The 14,461-nt window shown below is 42.0% G+C and overlaps 1 protein-coding gene across 10 annotated transcripts in view; it reads right to left on the bottom strand.

Annotated features, from left to right (window-relative positions):
- RABGAP1L (RAB GTPase activating protein 1 like) overlaps positions 1–14,461 on the bottom strand; it is a 556,714-nt gene that overhangs the window by 120,105 nt on the left and 422,148 nt on the right. The window contains exon 1 of one of the 10 annotated variants that reach the window (XM_007061170.3): positions 3,455–3,683. The exons of the other annotated variants lie outside the window; for them this stretch is intronic. Coding sequence (XP_007061232.1) covers positions 3,455–3,622 — 168 coding nt within the window. The 5' untranslated portion in view covers positions 3,623–3,683. Of the gene's footprint in view, positions 1–3,454; positions 3,684–14,461 lie in introns of those variants that run through there. 10 annotated transcript variants of the gene reach the window in all.

Below are 14,461 nucleotides of genomic sequence, written 5' to 3'. Positions count from 1 at the left end.
TTCCCCTCAGCTGTGGCCTTTTGGGTTAATTAGCCCCCCTCTCAATCTGCATTAACCCTTTCAGGGTAAGTGTGGGGTGAACACCCATCACAGTGGGTAATACAAATTATACTGGTGTTGAGACTGTAAGCCTTCCATTTTTTGACTTTTTTCTGGAGCCATTCAGCATACAAAGATCTGTAAACTTCTTGGCCTGCAGTCAATCTGCTTATTTTAACAAAAAACTTTGTAAGCTTGGTGAACCAGCAATTCCAGCTTAATCACCTGCACAGCCATGTTGTGTTTTTGTGTATGTGGGGACTTAAGGACACTTTCTAGTACTCAATAAGCAGCTTTCAAATAGTTGTGTTTTTGTTAAACTGATTTTTCTTTCAAACCAAAGAAAAATAGTAGATCTCAAAGATGTCCATGGCCATATCAAGTTGAAGTTTCAAACTTCAGCCTGTTTCATCATAGCTGTGTCTTTAAGAGGGTGGGTAAAAATGTTTAGGTTTTTTTTAAATGGATAAAGTGTGTTTTTGTAGATGTGTAAAAAGCCCTTCAAGGGATTTTACTGAAACTCAGAAAAAGCACTTTCCACTGAAAATGTGCAGTTTTGGATAACCCTAAGCATGAAACAGGAGAAGAGAATGCACACTGTTTTGAAATTATGGGCAGTATAACATACCCACCTTGATTACTTTTTTTGGTGAGTAGACAATGTCACAATGAAGCTCCCCAAAATAGTTAAGAACATGCAAAGCGGAAAATGTAACTCTGACTTGTTTGTTTTAATTTAATTACTCTGTCCTGCTTTGCAGAAATTTCCAGCCTGCTTCAGTAATATCAACATCAACTCTGACTCTAATTGTTACCTAAGAAGTGATGAGGTATATGAGATTCAGGGTCATCTACACTGTACACTCTGGACTTGATTCTTCACTGTCTTGTATCTTGTATAATCATTTACACCTACCTGTACAGAGTATAAAACACTACCACATCAAAATGGTAGCATTTTACACCCTCTTTGACCAGAGATCAATGTCTGCCCAGAGCGCACGGCAGTGGAAAGTCAGACCCCGTTCTCTCTAATTCATTTCTAAGTTCCCTACCATTATATTTGTTTTCTATGTGAAATACTCTTATCCTATACAGTTTCCCATCTGTAGAATGGGGATAATGATATTTACCTCTTTTTGCAAGGTGCTTTAAGCTCTATGGATGAAAAGCGCATAGATAGGAGCTAGGTACTACTATTACTATTGATCTTGCACAATATAAAATCTACTCTTCTAAGACAAATAGGTCAAACTGTATGTCTCTTATTTAATCTCTTACATATTCTAAATCTGGTAATCTAAAATCAAGAATTATCTGCTAATTTTTTTAAAGCTTTGCATCCATTCCTTTTCCATTGATAGGAGAAAATCTGCAATGGTATATGTGACATGGTTCCCCATAATGCTGCCCTGTAAGTATTAGTCATGGATCCCACATCGTTAGCCACTCCAATAAGATAAAGCTTGAACTACTGTACTTTCTACCAGAGTAGTGAGTAAACTTTCCGAGAACCAAGGCCTTGTCTGTTAGAAAATGATCTGCCTTTAGCGTACATGCAGTTTATACCGGCAAAAGAGTGCATTTGCCAGTATAGCTTACACTGTTTCCTGGAACAAAACAAGCTACACTGGCAAAAGCACTTTTCCCCCGTATAAAAATGTCGTGTAAAAAAAAAAGAATCACAATGCTAACCAACAGTACCAGCACAAGTTTTCGTGTAGACCTGGCCTAAGTCTTATGCACAATGGATTGCCATCCACAAGTGCACTGCTAATAACTCTGTGACTGAACATACACAATGTCTCTTGCCAAATCTCTCCAGTGCAGCTGTGTGTACTCACAGACTTCCAAAAGGCACTGTAAATTAAGACTTGCAAAATAATCATGAAAATGTATCGGCCCAAACATAAATTCAAGGACTAGACACGCTCAGTCTAACCGTGATGATAATGAAGGGAAAAACCCAAATGAAATTAATTATTTCAGTTGCCTTTCAACAAGTGTACTTGACTCAGGTGAGAATTTTACAGGCTGATGTAATTGCTATAGAGCATATTTTTCACATCACTCATTAATGGAATATATTCTGCATACGGCTCAGGATTTGGGCGTATTAGGAGTGCTGCGGGGGGAAGCTTGGATAATGCTTATAGTTTGATTCAAACCTGTTATTAGCCTCTCTTTATGATGAGAACTAAATCCATACCCACACCAAATGATGATGTTCAAATCTGTCATCACTTTTCATTTCAAGTAACTGAAACTACTTGGTTTTTGATCTGATGTCTCACGATGCAGAAGGAAGGGAGTATTCTGGTGAACTTCTTATGCCTTAAACATCCTATAAGGAACAGATTGTCACTTATCTGGGTCTACTGCAGAAAATGGAGATCAAGAATAGGTTTCTAAAGTACTTGTAAAAAACCAAGCTTAGGTCACTCTAGGAATAGTACAAGGATTAGTTAGAATATGGCAATAAAGAAAACCCCCTTTCCCTCTAGAAAACCAATTCCCCATTATAAAACTGTCTGGGTCCAGCTAAAGAACTCCCTCCTACACACAATAACCAGCTTAGTTGGAATATTTATGTTCAGCTATGAAATACTGGATATTAGATAACAGAACTGCTTTGGACCAATTATACAACAGAACCGAAGACTGGTTTAGTTACAGAACCATGGAAGAGAACTGGACAGGACTGGCTAGTGATTTTCAGCCTTTTAGCTTAACTATTTTGTGTGTTTGGCTTTGTTCTTGTGCTACTGTACAAATGATAAGCAGGTCAGACATCTCTGTATCATAACAAGCCACACTAGCTTCAGGCCATTTCACAGACACACAGCTCAGGTGCTCCAGCAGATAAGAGCATCTTTAACCATTTCCTTCTCAGAGATAAGTTAGACATTTTACACCTTGCCAGCTGGATTTTCACAGTCAAGCACAGAAATGTTAGAAGTAAGCAAATGTACAGCATCACTGCTTCAAATTATGGATGAAATTGCCTGCATGTCTGAAATTAATCATTGGCATCAGGAGTTAAGAATTCCGAATGCTAAACACCGATGCATTCTGCATTAGTATTTGGGAATGAGTAGGACATACTGCACTAGCAATCACGATGAAATGGAGAACAAAAACATTCAAATCTCTCTCATGCAGCCCTAACTATGACCCTCACACCAGTTAAGGAGTGGCACTGATGGGCTCAGAAGGGAGTATCCATCCAGTCTTCCTTGGCTAGAAGGACAGTGAGCAGGATTCAGTGCTTCTTAGGTGGGCTGTGTAAAGCAGGGGGGGAAAATGGGGGAATCCTCATGTATCTAACAGCTGCAGAGGATCCTTGGAGGCATAGGGAGGGGAAAGGAGAATGGCAGATAAGCTATGAATTAATTTCAAGAAAATGTGATCTCACCGCAAGCAGCCGAGGCACAAACAGGCGATGCCCCATCCCAAGAAGTTCCAGCACACGACATGCATACTCATTCACCAGCTTGCTCCTCTCGTCATGCATGTCCTGTGACTTTTTGATAGGTGGTGTGAGCTTGGCAGCTGGGGTTGTGCAAGGTACCCCCTCTTCCATGAGCAATAAGCAGTAAGTATCCAGAGTGAGAATCGCAGTCTCTTAGCCACAATCTGAAAAACTACAATATTATAGGAGCTAGCCTCAGGTCTCCCAAATAGGTTCACACTTCTGTCTAGAGCAAGGAATGCCAGCTAATGTCTTAGAAAGAGCAAGGCATCTTGCTATGAATCAAAGAAGAATATGATCCACTGTAATGGCTTAGCAGGAGTCCAAAGTAGATTACAAAAAACAAACCAAAGAACACATGCATCTAAATATATCTGGAGAGCAGGAAAATGGCAGAGAATGAGAGCAGGAAAGCTCTGATGGGAGAAAGGCAAAGGATAGCTAGCAGGGCCCAGTGCATCTATGAATGTGTGTGTGAGCAGACAGGAGCAGCAGTAAGAGCAATAAAACCAGGGCAGTTATGAAGCTGCAAAGAGAAAAGGATGAGCTCATTGCACTCCCTGATTCGTGACAATCCTGGCAGCAGCTGCTGCTGCTGCCTCTTGCTGTGAATCAGTAATGAAGGGGTAGGAAAGGAGGGGGAGGGGAGAGAAGGAGGTAGGTGAATGAGCATGCAGTGTGTGTCTCGGGGGAAAATGCTGTAATAAGAAGCCAATAGTGAGCTGTTGAACCAATGAGCTCCCCCTCCCAGTCTACCTTAAATCAATGTTAGCCAGACAGTTTCTGCTGTTGAATCCTGAACTCACAGATATATGAACTACATCCTCTTACCATTGCTTAGAGGAAATCAAGAGACTGCCAACCAATATATACACCTTATTCATATCTGCTTTTGAAAAACACAGACAGATTCAATACTGTCCACATATATGTGGGTAGGGCAAGACACTACAGTCCCTCCTAGATTACTGCATGGAACAGTGAGAGATGCCAGGGTGTATGATGGACTACCGATAGAGAGAGCACAGCACCTGGATTCTAAGAAGCTGGAATGACATGGCCTATGTTTGTTTCAGGTAGTATGACTTCAGGAGCTGTTTCTGAATGTGGAGAAGATTTGCACTGATGGAACAGAATTTCTACAAAGTATAAAATATGATAGAAAAGAAAAAACTGCAAATTTGTCGGGGGGAATGCTGTGATGTCACACCTTCAATTGTCTTCCATTTCTCCCATGCATGGAACAGGCCAGGTACCTCTGCCATATGGCTAGATATATTGTACCGGGTTCTACTTCATCTCTCATTGGGAGTGAGCTTGAGAAAGCATGCCTTTTATGATGCTCTGCCTTTAAATCATTCAGTTAGAAAATGGACTGTCCAACAGAGCATATCTTTGGAACAATTCATACACTAGACTGAAAACTAAAATAATATCCCTGCCTAAGCAGACAGATAATGGAATTCTACATATTTCTAATTTATAGAAAGATGGTAGATCTTGTAAAGCTCTAAAATGACAAAGATATGATCCTTGAAAATTGCACACATTTCTGCAAATACAGATTAGTTTGCAAAAAGCATTTTTGACCCTGGACTTTCTATATCCAGGATAATCCCCTTTAGCAGAGCTACTAGCCAAAACATTATTTTATAAAAAGTGAAATTCCACAATACAGGGTCACCACATTGAAATCACAATCAGAATGCTCTCATATGAGTAGTCTAAATGTGAAGAAGATTTGACTTAAGACATGTCTGGATAAACTCTGCAACAGTAGTGAAAAATACTAAATTGAAGTTGATACAATTCAGGCTAATGCATCATCTCTATTGAACTCCATTAAAACATGAACACATTTGCTTGGACTGACAAAGAACTGTACGGGAAAGGTGTTAGCAAAAATAACTCCATCCTCACAGGTCATCTTGGTTTACTGTGACAGATGAAGTGTATGGGGAAATGGCTGGAGCAGTCGTGGAAGAAACTATGGGCTAGCAACAGCTGACTTTGTCCAAGATTCCTTAAACTCTTATGCATGGCTGTGCAGGAGGTAAAAAAGAAATTCTTCATTTTACTCTCAGCACCTACATATTTGCTCTAGCAGTATATAGCCTATTTAATCCAAGCAGTCTTCTCCTGGCAGTTGATTTGAGTACATCCTGCTGCAAGGAAATATCTTATTTTGCAGAGCAAATCATTCATGTTTGGACTGGGCTGTCTGGAGAACAGAATTTTGAAGGAGGGGAGGCTAGACCATCTCTGATTTAGTTAAGGTTAGTGATACCCACTGAGGCTTGGGATATACAGGGAGTAAGTACTTTGATCCACACCCTGCACCTGGCTGTTGAAGGCTGGTAGGGAAGTAGTAGGTCCGTGATTGGTAGATTGTCCTAGCACTCTTAAGAGAAATTGTGTATGACCTTTGCACAAGAAATCTTTACTTGTAACAGACAATCTGACCAACCATAATCTTCCATTTTGGGTTAAGATTATGGAGAAAGCTCTGATATTCTAGAATCCTCAGATCTTTGATCCTTGCCGATCTGGCTTCAGACCAGTTATGGAATTCAGACTGCACTGGAAGTACTGGTTGAAGACTAAAGATCAGGAGTCCATATTAATAGATTTATTAGTGGACTTCAGCACTGTTCATCATGAGGTGGTCCTGACTTGCTTAAGGCCCAAGCAGGAAGATAAAAGGTTGCCTTGTAACATGATTCCAATGAATGCTCTTGCGTAATTGTTTCAGTGCATGGAAGGGCTCGCGTGGTTACCCAAGGTTCTACCTTATCACGTCTAAACAACGTATGGCTAGGTCCACTGTGGAGACTAGCGAGAAAAGGATGTGTTAACCGGGTTGGGAAAAAGCTGAGGAGTTCCACTCGGGAAAACAAAACAACATAGTGGGGTTTTTTCCAATTTTGTTTTTGTATTTTTGAAGTATTTACATGAATATAACATATGTTGGAGAGTTCGCAGGTACTAGAAATATTAGAATCAAGTTTCAATCTGTGAATAGATTCATAGATGCTAAGGCCAGAAGGGACTACTGTGATCTTTACTCTGCCCTCCTGTATAACACAGGCCATAGGACTTTCCCAAAATAATTCTAGTTTGAACTAGAGAAGACATTTTAGTAAAACATCCAATTTTGGCTTAAAAATTGCCCATGATGAAGAATCCAGCATGACCCTTAGTAAGTTGCTCCAGGGATTAATTCCCTTCACTTTTAAAAATATATGCCTAATTTCCAGTCTGAATTTTCAGTCTTGTTCGACCTTTGTTGGCTAGGTTGAGGAGTCCATGACCATAATCAAAGTTTCAAAATGAAAACTTTACTCTAAAATATTAAAAAGGAAACAGTGCGACTATGAAGGTTCTTGTTATGCCTACTGCGAAACACAAAGGAACTTACAGAACTGTCTAGAAGCATAGAGGGTGGAATGACTGGTGAGAGAGGCAGGGCTAGTGGGTGGAATCAGCAGGAGGCAGAACCGTTCCATTCAGCATTTGTCAATTTTTGAAAGACCTGCACTCTGATCAACAGACCTCAAGCTAATTTTAGTAGACGGGGGGCCTCCGCTATTGTGTTCTTTTGTTTTACTTACAGAAATGCAGACTTTTCATTTTGGATAAGGTTTGTTTCTTTTTATGTATGAAGAATGAATATGCTTGTGAAGTGAATACAAAGATGTCTCTTTACTCTAGCAGGCAAAGAAATAATGAGATCCAATTGCTGGGGGCTGAAGCAAGACAATTTCAGATTGGAAAGAAGGTGCGATTTTTAGAAGGGAGGATAATTAACTACTGGAGTAGCTTCCCAAGGGATGTGGTGCATTCCTCATTCCTTTACATCTTTAAATCAAGATTGATGGTCTTGCTAAAAAAGAGCTATATTGTAACACTAACTCAACTAAGAAGTTATCGGTTTGATGCAGGGGGTGCAATCTATGGCCTGAGCTGTGCGGGAGGTCAGAGCTGAATATCATAATGGTCTCTTTTGGCCTCAAAATGTGTGACTGACAGTGGTTTTTTTGCGTTTCATTTTACAAAACCTTTAAGGGTTTTGTTTTGTTTTTCAATGCGTACCCCTCCCAGTTTTTTCCTTGGGAAAATAATCTTTTTTTTTTTTTTTTGGAGGGGTGTGTGTTTTTCTAATAAGCCGATGATGATCTGGTGTCTCCATTGCTTCTGAGCCAGAGGGTACAGTGGAATGTTTCTCTCTATGGATGGAGTACAGTATATGCAGCTTATTAGCAACCCCTCAGTGGACAGCCAAAAGTTGCCATTAACCAGCAGTTGTCAGTAAGCAAAAGGCAGATTTGTAAGGCTGCAGCCAGGGAAGGAAGCGCTGGACCTGCCCGAGCTCTGGACACAGGCAGGTTTATGGGGGCTGCAGCCAGGGAAGGAAGTGCTGGGACATCCCAAGCCCTGGATGCAGACAGATTTTGGGGGCTGAAGCCAAGGAAGGAAGCGCTGGGACATCCTGAGCCCTGGACGCAGGCAGGTTTATGGGGGCTTCAGCCAGGGAAGGAAGCATGGGGCTACAGGGTACCTCTCCCTGGACTCTCCAGGCTGCGTTCTGCCTTGGCACAGGGGGCCTGGGCTTGATACAGGTCAGCTCTTCCTTCCTTGGCTGCAGCCTCACAATCCTGCCTGTAGCTGGGGCTTTCCATGGGGTGCAAGGGTGCTGGGATGTGTGGAGTCCAGGTCCTGGTGCCAGGGCAGGACACAACCTGGAGAATGCAGGGTGAGGTAACTGTGCCAGCCCATTGGCCCTCAGTGCCCTGATCCCTATGCAAAGCCCTGGCATCTGGGTGTCTGCCTGCAGCCTATCCTGGGGCATGGGCTCCACATGTCCCAGACTTCCATCCCTGGCTGCAGCCCCGCAAACCTGCCAGTGACTGGGGCTTTCCACAAAAAAGTTGTCAACAGCTGGCATGCCTGTTGCCAGTATCCAGACCAATTCACGTTGTAGCCCATTGTACAGTATCGGTTCCAGGCAGAATGGTTCTATTAACAGAAAGCGGTTATTAACTAGGCCATTATTAAGCAGAACCTCCTGCAATTGGCACACGAATGAGAGTGAACAGGCTGAGTCTCAACCCGGACTTAGCTGCTATTAGTAGGCTGGAAGAAACAATGGGAAGATATGGCAACAATTACCTTAACCCCTCAGATTGAGAGTGGGTCTGCTGTTTGTCATTCAAATTTGCGATTTGGCAGTCTTGTTACACTCCCAGCTGCTGCAGTTTTATAGCACAAGTAAGCAGGACATCTTATTTCCATCTGTTTCTTGTCAGGAAGTTCCAGCACTCTCTCTCTCACTGCCATTCATGCAACATTAGGCTATTGCAATGGGCTCTTCAAAGGGCCACTCCTTAAATCAACTCAGAAACTGAGGCTGTTGCAACTGGGAGCACAGCTTGCAAGTTAAGCAGCTTGTCTTGCAGTCAGCACACAGCACTAGTACTCAGTCTCCACAGGCTGCTCATTAGCTTCTCAGTGGACTTTAAGGTATTGGTTCTGACCTATACATCCCTAACTGGCCAAGGGCTTTCTTCTCCAAGAGACTCTTTCTGCCCATGCGACAATGCCACAGTTGAGCTCAGCAGAGATGCATGATGAGGAGCTCCCTGCTAGAGAAGTAGATGCTAGAGAAATAGCTGCTGGCAGGGCATTCTCTGTGAGGGCTCCTCAACTTTGGAATTCACTCTCCAACTTGGTTTCAAAATAGCCCACATTTGTTGACCTTAAGAGCATGGTTCAAAGCCATCTCTCTGATGTAGTTTTAATATATGATTGTGTTTGAAAATGTGTCAAGGAGCCCCTAAAATAAAGGATAGGTACTTTTATGGAACTATTGTGTAAATCAAAACAAAAACACACACATGGGAAGGAATCTGTGGACGGATGAAGTTCAGGGGATTCTAGATGAGGTTGTGGATTTCTATCTGGGGGAGATTAGGGTTCTGTGATAGTTGAGGAGGGAAATTTTAGTTTAGGACAAACTGGAGAAATGGCCTGAAGTAAATAGGCTGTAATTCAATAAGGACAAATGCAAAGTACTCCATTTAGGAAGGAACAATCAGTTGTACACATACAAAATGGGAAATGACTGTGTAGGAAGGAGTAAAATGGAAAGGGATCTAGGGGTCATAGTGGACCACAAGCTAAATATGAGTCAACAGTGTAATGCTGTTGCAAAAAAAGGGAACATCAGTCTGGGATGTATTAATTAGCAGGAGTGTTGTAAGCAAGACACGAGAAGTAATTCTTCCGCTCTACTCCATGCTGATTAGGCCTCAACTGGAATATTATGTCCAGTTCTGGGCACCACATTTCAGGAAGGATGTGGACAAATTGGAGAGAGTCTAGAGAAGAGTGACGAAAATCATTAAAGGTCTAGAAAACATGACCTATGAGGAAAGATTGAAAAAACTGGGTTTGTTTAGTCTGGAAAAAAGAAGACTGGGAGGGGACATGATAACAGTTTTCAAGTATGTAAAAGGTGGTTACAAGGAGGAGGGAGAATAATTGTTGTTCTTAATCTCTGAGGATAGGACAAGAAGCAGCAATGGGCTTAAATTGCAGCAAGGGAGGTTTAGGTTGGACATTACGAAAAACTTCCTGTCAGGGTGGTTAAGCACTGGAATAAATTGCCTAGGGAGATTGTGGAATCTCCATCACCAGAGATTTTTAAGAGCAGTTTAGACAAACACCTGTCAGGAATGGTCTAGATAATTAATCCTGCCACCAGTGCAGGGTACTGGACTAGACGATCTCTCTAGGTCCCTTCCAGTTCTATGATTCTATGGCATTCATAGAATCACAGAAGTGTATGACTGGAAGTGACCTCAAGAGGTCGTCTAGTCCAGTCCCCTGCACTTGAGGCAGGACTAAGTATTATCTAGACTGTCCCTGACAGGTGTTCGTCTAATCTGCTTTGTAAAAACCTCCAATGATGGAGATTCCACAACATCCCTAGGCAATTTATTCCAGTGCTTAACAACCCTGACAGTTGGGAAGTTTTGCACAAAACAGTTGCTGGTTTGCTACTGCTGTTTTTAAGTATTTGTCAAGGGTGCTCAGAGCCTGGCGATATGGGGGTTTTATGTCTTAAATGTTCATCCTGGGCTCACGCTCAAATACTACGGTAATGGAAGCCATATGAGTACCAAGTTAAATAGATAGGCACTGAAATAACAAAACAAGCATCACTAATAGTTCCTACATCATAAACTATTGCTTTTGTATGATAGTTTCTGAGCTACAGAACTGTCCAAAGAAAGTGTCTTTGGATTACCATTATTATTTTAGTATCAAAAAAGACTGAGTCACTAAAAAGCTAATGAGAATCTAACATTGAAAAAACAGAGGTTCTCTTTAATGAAAATGCCTTCCTATGGAAAGATAAAACACAGGCTGCAATGAGAATAAATTTGAAAATACATGAAGACCATGTTTTTCTTACACTGGAAGACAGGAGACCAGAATGGTGGGCAGCAGTTTTCAGAGAATATCAAATAAGCCAGGGGCTTGGGGCCACTAAAGGGCTGAATTCTGGTGAATTTTGAGTTATTTTTCCTGCTTTCATTCTCAAACCCTTTTAAAGAAAAAAAAATAGCTTAAAATCCACATGAACATGTACATGACACTCTAGCATAGTGGTCCCTTGATCCTGAGCTTATTAGGACAAATTATCCATGGCAAACAGTTTCACATGGGAGTTGAAGGGTTCATCTACAGACTTGGTGTCTAAAGAGACAATTTTCAATAAATATACTCAGTAGAGCTGGGCTTTGAAACCTGCAAAACCCACTGCTGTTGACCTCCCTGAGCTGGGGGAACTAGAAATGTAAAGGAGAATCTCAGCTTTGGTTTTTTAAAAAGATAAATTTCTAGATCTCTCCCTTGTGAAGACAGCCTTGAAAACACAGAACAATATCCACTGATCACTAATGCTGAATGGAATAATTAGCTGGAATCCACTTCTGCAGCAGTAGCCTTGGGAAAGAACCTAACAAACCCCTGTGCACCTGCTCCCCCTGCACACATTTTTTTGAGATAAAATGAGTAAGTTTACGTTTGTTCTGCCTCTCAAATAACCGTCTCCCTAGCCATGCCTCAAATCCTTAGGCCAGCCTTGTGCATAGTAGCGTGATAATGGTGAACACGAATCGGTTACACTTTGGATGTTGAGAGGGAAAACAAATTGTTGTCACTGTTTTGCAGGGCTACCCAAAATGATATGGGGCTAGCTCTGCACTTAGACAGTTTTTGTAGTTTTGCTGAGAATTCAGAGGTATCTCTTGGACGTGTCCAGAGACACAGCCAGCGGTGGGCTAAGAAGCCCCAAAACCGCATCTTTGAAAAATCTACTTCTCATGTATAAGTTTTTCTCAGGAAATCCTTGTCTCTCTCAGTTCCTGCCAAGCAAGTAACTGAGCCTGTATAGCTCACCAGAAAGAAAATCCAACATGACATCAACAGTGTCAACAAACAACCAAGAGAGGAGTGACTGTCAGACATCTTCAACAACACTCAGAGAGAGCCTGGAGTAAACTTAACAGTAAGGAAAGGACAAATAACCCTCACCTCCCAGAACACTCAGACTTCCTGGGGAAGTGGCTTGTGCCAGCCTAAGCCTCAGAAACACCCCATCCATTTGCAAGGGGTGAAATTAACTCCATCTCTCTCAGCCTCATGCTGGATGCCAGTCAGGGTATGTCTGCACTGCAGCTGGGAGCCTGGGTAGATAGACACATGCTAGCTCTGGTCAAGTTAGTGTGCTAAAAAGTCGACGTTGTGGCATGCATTAGCCACCCATGTATGGACATAAGGGGTGGGGTAGGCTTCTACATGGGAGGCTAGCTTGTGTTGCCACCCACGCCATAATGGCCACAGTGCTATTTTTAGTGTGCTATCTCAAGCAGAGCTAATGTGTGTCTGTCTGCCCAGGCTGGGAGGCACACTCCTAGCTGCAAAGTACCCTAAGAAGCCTATATGTAGAGCTTAAGTGGGATTTAAGTGAGAGAGACAAGCATTGTGCTGGCCTAGTGTTGATAAATTATACAGTTTTATTGTGAGTCTCACAATATTTTTAAAGCACTTGGAGTCACGTGATTGCATGAGAATCTTGGCTCTCATTTAAAAGACTCTAGCCCTCTTGGTTGCAAGGAAATTGTGAAAATGTGGCATTCAGAAGTGGTGTGCCAAGTCTTCATTTATTCACTTTAAGGCTTCGCATGCCAGTAATACATTTTAACGTTTTTAGAAGGTCTCTTTCTATAAGTATATAATATATAACTGAACTATTGTTGTATGTAAAGTAAATAAGGTTTTTAAATTGTTTAAGAAGTTTCATTTAAAATTAAATTAAAATGCAGAGCCCCCCGAACCGGTGGCCAGGACCCGGGCAGTGTGAGTGCCACTGAAAATCCGCTCGCGTGCCGCCTTTGGCACGCGTGCCATAGATTGCCTACCCCTGCTCTCAAGGCTCAGAATCCGAAGGCAAATAAAAAGAACACAGAATATATATTTTAAAATCTCAAGATTTTTCAGGGCTGACTCATTATTTTTAAATATTTGGAGTTGGCAATATTGCAAATTTTATCCAGAGTGAGGAAAGAGATGCAGTGCCTTCTTGTCCCCTGCCTATCCTTCACTGACATACCTGTAGTCCTGCTGGTAGAATTCCAAGAAATCAATAAAAACGATGGGGAGCCCTTGTGGCACCTTAGAGACTAACAAATTTATTTGGGCATAAGCTTTCATGGGCTAAAACCCACTTCATCAGATGCATGGAGTGGAAAATACAGTAGTAGGTATATACACGCAGTACATGAAAAGATGGGAGTTGCCTTACCAAGTGGGGGGTAAGTGCTAACAAGACAATTCAATTAACAGTAGAATACCAAGGGAGGAAAAATCACTTTTGTGGTGGTAATGAAGGTGGCCTAGTTCAAACAGTTGACAAGAAGGTGTGAGTAACAGTAGGGGGAAATTAGTATGGGGAAATTAGTTATTGTAATGACCCATCTACTCCCAGTCTTGAGTGACTAAAGCGAGGCTGTCTCAAATGCAGTAATTCGAGTGCACTACATTGAGCTGACAGTTGCAGTGAAGACAGGACTTGAGAGGCAGAGAACAAAATCTTATCCTTGATTTTTAAAGTTCTGGTACCGCCCAGAGCACAAGACCCAAAATTTGGGGCTGGGTAGGTGTAAGCGTCCACCCAAAGGAGCTGACAAGGTAGCATGAGAGCAGAATGAAAAGGGCTCCCTGCGTTACTGGCAAGATGTTCGCTATAGAGGAAATGTACTCCTATGCAGAGGGCCAGTGTAACCTTGATGCATCACTTGCCTCCCACATAAACCCTGGCTTTAAGAGGTACACCAGTTGTGATGGCCCTCTGCATAGTGATAAATTTCACTGCATGAGAGCAAGTTGTCCCTAACAGGTTGGTTTGATGAGTGAAGGTAGCAAAGGATAGAGAAGGGAAAGGAGAGATACAGAAGAATAATGATATCAAATAATACACCTTTTTCATTCTAGTTTTAATTTATTTTTGGAAATGGGGAGCCTCTGAGCCTGCCCAACCCCACCAGCGAGCTGTCTGAAGTACTCCCTATCACTAACTTTTAAGACACTCTAGATAGCATATGTTAAAAAGATTTCCAACCCCTGTACATTTGAACTTAGTATCTTTTTACAGACCAAAGGATGGGCCTTGATCTGTTCGCAACCAACCAATATTTTCTTAGTGGTTGCCTACATCAGTGCACTTGATCAACTGCCAGGGTTTGGGGATTTTTATGAACTGTGGACAAGATTTTTTGTTTTGTCCACAGCCTGTAAGTAGCTCATCTCTACAAAGAGAGTGCGCATGTCCAAGAAGTCACGGTGCCAAAGCACTGTCAACTCTGGAACTCCTTGCCAGAGGGT

The sequence above is a fragment of the Chelonia mydas genome, chromosome 8, assembly GCF_015237465.2.
Source record: "Chelonia mydas isolate rCheMyd1 chromosome 8, rCheMyd1.pri.v2, whole genome shotgun sequence".
Classification (NCBI taxonomy): domain Eukaryota; kingdom Metazoa; phylum Chordata; order Testudines; family Cheloniidae; genus Chelonia; species Chelonia mydas.
This window is presented reverse-complemented; position numbering and strand designations above follow the sequence as displayed.